Genomic DNA, 5804 nt, shown 5'->3' with positions numbered 1-5804 from the left:
TGGTTCTTCATTTTATTTTATTTTCAGTATTTATTCCAACCTTTCTTGAAAATAAAAAGGAAATGATGGTCGGGAAAGAAAATACAAAATAAATTATATACCCTACCTTAGTTTTATTGAAATTACGCATGCCTACAACTTATTTAAAGGAGGTTCAAATATTTTTTAAAATTAGAAAAAACATATATATCTATATTTATATTATTGCATCAAAAATATCCAATAAGTTTGTTCAATTTTTCCATTAAAAAAAATTGCAAAATCTGTCTTAATTTTATAAAATTAAAGTATATAATTTTTTTTTTTTTAAAAAAACCCAAACACACACACACACACAAACAAAAGTCAATAGATATACTTCTTGTGAAATTCAGCCTTAGGAGTGGGACAGCTGACCCACACAGTTCCCACCATACAATACCATGCAACAAAAAGCCAGAGCTTGCTTAACCAGAAAGTAAATACGCAAACCAGTGAGTTAGCACGTCCTGTTGCCGAAAATTAGTTAAAGTTGTATTACACCAAGTTCTTAAAGCAATTAAACAGTGTCTCAAAGACTGGCCATCTAACAACAACAACAACAACAACAACACGTCCTTTTTTCTGATTAGCTTCACCTTCTTTCGACCTTCTCACTCCTCACTTCTCTACTGCATCAAATCAACCTCCCTCCAGTTCTGTCTTCACAGGTAATCTTTTTCTACATTATCTTCTCTGAATCTATCTAGTACAAGTTAAATCGTCGGAAATATTTGATCAGATTCAAACGTTTAAGTACAATTCTGAGGGGTTGTGGTGCTGCTTAACCTAATCTTGGTTCTTTCGTGGCAGCAATAAGAAACATGGGGAGTGAAGCACCAAGTTGGGCTGATCAATGGGGGGCAGGTGGTATTGGTGCTATGGAAGATGATGCCATGAAATCCCAAAACAACACAGCCAAGAACAAGAAAGCCAAGTCTAGTTTTGCTTCCAAAGCCAAAACAGCTGCAGTGGTTTGTGCGCAAAAGATCAGAAGAGGGACTTGTTCTTCTGTCCAATGGATCAAACACAAATGCCAGAGAACAAGGTAGATTCAATTCCAGTGAATCATAAACACAAACAGGACTGTTTTTGTGTGGTATGTTTGTAACTGATTGTAATTACATGACTGATCTGTCTGATGCTGCCAAAGATCTCGTGTTAAAAGTGGGTCACTTTTTTTTTTTTTTTGGTTGCTGCTGCTGCAGATGAATTGGTCCTTAAGGCACTTTGTTTCACTTCCTTGTTCTTTTCTTTGTTCCTATTATCTTGCTGGAAAAACTAACCATGTAAAAATGAAATCGATCACTTAATCACCTTCTTTAAGTTTAGCTACGGCAGCCTGCCAGCCTCACAGACAAGAACAAGACTCTTCCTTCCCCATCTACGTTATCCACAAGCAACAACTCAACAAGATATTTCGATTTTATTAATTTTTTTCCCTTAGGATTTTAGATAAAATTTTAAAACAATCCCTCTAATTACCGAAGGAAAGCATTTTTGAGATTTCAACGGTCCAAGACAGAATATCATTATTTGTTTTTCTTTTAGATCATGGTCAGAAGCTTCTCTCTACGTGCCAACTACTAGTACAAATTAATTTGCCATAGATGGCATACAAAACTAGCTTGTTTACTATTGAAAGCAAAAGAACACCATGTCACAATAATGATAATATAGTAACATGGCCCTAAATAAACGGCACCGAATAACTGAATAGCAATATTGTTGATATTAAAAACCAGTACTTAAGAAATAGTCAAAATGCAGAATAATATACGGTAGGGTAAAAACAGCAAAGTAATAAACTAGCAAATGCTATTTACAGAGAAGGTCATAAGTTGAGCCTAATGGGATCCGAAGGTGTTTTCTCCGCTGTAAGTCATGTATAGAAAGCCATCTTCATCCTTGTGTTCCTCATAAATAGCAGACATCAACGCAGCTGCAATAACAAGAGGTTAAGTTCATGAGCTCAAACGATGAGCTTTAGAATACTCGGTATGAAACACCATAACTTACCAGTTGGAGGTAGAATGTTATTGATGAAAACAAATATAGCCTTCTCTGCACTGAGTTTAATCCTCTTACGTATAACATAAACAAACTGACCGACAGACAAGTCACCTGGAACAAGGTACCTACAATCATAACCAAAAGAGAACAGAATTATGTGAGAATCCACTAATGCAACCAGAACCAGCTCACCAATTTGCATTGATCAAACGAACATCTAACAATCTCATTCTTGATAGTCAAGAACATAAAATCAAGTAAGCTTCGATATTCCAAAATTCAAATCTCATGTCTGACTCGTATGGAGTGTTGCAGTTAAAAGCTAGATCAGCTTTCATCGTATTCATTCAGTCAAATAAGAACAATCTCATGGGAAACTCAGAATGGGAATTAAAACAGTAACTTGAAAAGTTCAATGTAATTATTGAAAACAGAGAAGTATAGATGGCACAAAGGCATTTACTTCTTCTTATCAACATCTGCAATGTCACTTCTGTCAGCTCTCTCCACAATCACCTGCACCAAAAACCTGGGCTTCAACTAGAGCACTTTTGAGAAATACAAACAAGCAAAGAATTTATAATTGATGGTAATCTTACAGGAATTCTATCAGGATACTTCTCTCTGATGCGAGCAGATTCCTCCAACCTTTTTTCTGAAATATTCAAGACAAAATGAAAAATCAAGGAATACGCTAAGCAAAGGAATTAAAAGAATATCGCAACACAATATATGGCCTCGAAGCTTGACGTTGAAATCTTCATGCAAATAACTCCAATTAAACCCAATGCTAAATCAGATAAGAATAAGATGGGCAGCATTGAACTTAGACAACACCAAGTGCTCTTTATATACCCTAAAGCCAAAAGAATGAGGACGATTCCAAAGAAATAGCCCAATAAATTCACAAACTTGTCAACTTAATGATTGAAATATATTTGCTCATTCCCCTTATTTCCACATACTATGCTGTTGATAAAGTCATATATCATTTATCCAATATACATATAGGAAGAACCAAGTAATTCTTTTCGATCTCATCTAATAGTATTCTTTTAAGCAGAATACTATTAGATGAGATCAAATAACTTCTAACGCACACCCAGGTCAAAAATTTACAAGGAGATATTAGAACTTAGAATCTTCAGATCTGATTCTCATGAAAATCATTGACATTCTCATTCATTCGGTACAGATATTCAAACACTGAGTATCAAAAATAAAAATTTTAAAATAGCCGAAGGAAAATACTTGGGGTAAAAACATGAATGTAATGATCATACATTAATGGTGGAAAGAAAATAATCACTTAAAGAATGATTAATACAATAATCTTAGGCTATGTTAGGTAAATGCAAGATGGGGTAATGGACTGGGAATAAGAGTAGGAATGACTTATTACCTTATTTGGGGTATGGGAGTGGCCATTCCAATGGGATGACTCATTATCTCATTTGAGGTAATCCCCATTCCATCACCAGACCATGGAAATAGGTTCATTCCATGAGAATGAATTTTTGAGAGACCGAACTGTCCCTGTGATGTTTCACAAACTCATATTTTACCATAAACCAAAGTCTCTATCCCTTCCTATGTTGCTATCAAATCTGGGTTCAGAATTTTGACGACCTCAAAATTGTTCAATAGCTCACCAAAGACCTTCACCTCCCCATCATTGGACCTTCTTTTGCTCACACTCCGCCATCTCACCATCAACCTTCGTTATCTAACCCTCTACTTTGCCATTGAACTTATTTGTTCAGCTTCCTCTTTCATGGGATCTGGTTTTGGATATCTGTTATTTGTTGATCTATTGAGATTTTTTTTTTATTGAAGTTGTAAATCTGGGTTTATGTTCAGTTTTTGAATCATATGGGTTTATGTTCAGTTTACACGAATCATCTGGATCTGGTTCGAGATTGACAACCTCAACGCTTTTGGTTTTTGGAATTCTCAGCCTATTGTATTTGATTTTTTTTTCTTTAGAATTTAAATATGGAATTTGTGGGTTCAATTATTGTGGAATTTTTTGCCATAGAATTTAAATCTGGTTTGAGTTCTATTTGCTGGATTTGCTATGATTTGTTGTATTCCGATGAGGAAGAAGCAGGAGGAAGAAGATAATGGTGGGTATTCAGGAGTATTTTATTATTTTACTATTATAATTACCTAAATAAAATAAAAATTAGATAATCATTCCATCTCCATACCAAACATTTTTCAAGCTCACTCCCATTCCCTTTCCTATTCTCATTCCCATTTTTATTCCGATTCCCATACTATCAAAAATCATTCCACCATACCAACCGGGCCTTAGAAGAGAGATCAGATATCATGAAAGTTAAACTGCGCAAAAAGATAGGGAAACAAATAATGGCTTCCTTTTATCTCTCTTGCAAGAATAAGAAAATCCAAAAGCTCAAAAGGTTCCAAGTTCCAACAAAAAGCTTTAAACTTTCTTATCAACGCTCACTAACTTAGACGTTCAAATGGAGGTTTAGCCTCACCATATCGCAGATCAGTCCAGTACTTCTCCACTTAATGCAACATTGGAATCGTGTAATTCAACAAAACTAAGAATAACCCACAAACAGCACCAGAACTAGTGCAAATTCAGTAATCAAATTGCAAAGATGTTGTACCCAATGGATTGTCAAGCTTGAAGGAACTCTTAGCCATGATGAAATCCGCACAGCGACAACTCCCTGCAAATTTCAAACAAAGAAACATCACAGACTGCATATAACATCACTCTCTTCTCAACCAAGAAAAAAAAACGTGATTGAGAAAGACGAGCAAAACCGGGAAACAAAAACTAAATTAACATACCGAACAAGAAAAAGCCCAATGATCAGGGATTTCGACAAACATAAGAGACAAGGAAGAGATGAGAGTGAGTCAAAGAGAGAAAAAGGGAATTTACCGAAACTTTTCGAAGGACTAAAAGACGAAAGGAAAGAAAGGAAGGCTTCACAGACGAAAAAGAAGCCTATCAGGGTTTTGGATTTTGTTGGGAGACGGGAAATAAAATCCACATCGATATATATAGTTTCCTAATTAACGCATCCCGGAAAGATCGCCCCTTCCTGAAGAGATCTTTGCTGTTACTCCAAAACGCCAGCGTTTATTATTATTTTTTTCTATTTTACATTATTCTCGCTTACAGATTATATAAACTAATTTTAAGATCACAATCTTCTAAAATTTTACATTTACTATTCGTTAGGAATTATATCTAGATATAATATTAAAAGACTTATGTATTTAATATGTTTTTATTCAATTAAAATAAGATAAAAATTTCAATAAATTAACAATATTAGTAATTAAAGTTTTTTAATAATTTATAAATGATTCATATGTTTTAATTTAATTAAAAACAAGTATGTTAAGTACATAAATTTTTCCTATATCCATCAATTATGGCTTGATTAAAAATAAATACACCAACTATGCTAGAAAACTTTTTTTTTATTATTCTCTATGAAAAATTTGGGAAAAGACCAGAGCACTATTATTTTTTATCGCATAAATTTCTCTATTTTTTATTTTTCTCCTATATTTAAACGAAGCATTAATTTCCTTTACAGTGGGTTGTTGATTCTCAAAACCTAATCATAGCACTAACCCATCATCATCTGCTGATATTTTTTTTTTTTAAAAACCATCATCACTCATTCTCCACTCGAGCCGTGTCTCCACTATTATCTACTGATTTGGCAACAAGCAGCTTGAAATTCGCATTCTGGTTTGCTGTATCCTTTCCCTTCATT

The 5804-nt window shown here is 34.2% G+C and overlaps 1 protein-coding gene across 3 annotated transcripts; it reads right to left on the bottom strand.

Moving 5' to 3' along the window:
• Positions 1-1727: 1727 nt before the first annotated feature.
• LOC129293550 (autophagy-related protein 8C-like) lies at positions 1728-5062 on the bottom strand. Of its 3 annotated transcripts, none has more exons than XM_054931566.1 (6): positions 4955-5062; positions 4674-4736; positions 2631-2686; positions 2495-2547; positions 2038-2156; positions 1728-1960 (listed from the first exon to the last, which is right to left on the bottom strand). In XM_054931566.1, exons 2-6 carry the CDS (start codon positions 4708-4710, stop codon positions 1866-1868), a joined length of 360 nt encoding a protein of 119 aa, XP_054787541.1. In that variant the 5' UTR covers positions 4711-4736; positions 4955-5062; the 3' UTR covers positions 1728-1865. The 3 variants fall into 3 exon arrangements, with proteins under 3 accessions (XP_054787541.1, XP_054787542.1, XP_054787540.1); XM_054931567.1 differs by having other exon boundaries at positions 4861-5004; XM_054931565.1 differs by lacking the exon at positions 4955-5062 and having other exon boundaries at positions 4674-4761.
• Between the last annotated feature and the right edge of the window lie 742 nt (positions 5063-5804).

Source organism: Prosopis cineraria, unplaced genomic scaffold (assembly GCF_029017545.1).
Source record: "Prosopis cineraria cultivar Desert tree isolate PC_DT_omini unplaced genomic scaffold, ASM2901754v1 PC14, whole genome shotgun sequence".
Lineage (NCBI taxonomy): Eukaryota > Viridiplantae > Streptophyta > Magnoliopsida > Fabales > Fabaceae > Prosopis > Prosopis cineraria.
This window is presented reverse-complemented; position numbering and strand designations above follow the sequence as displayed.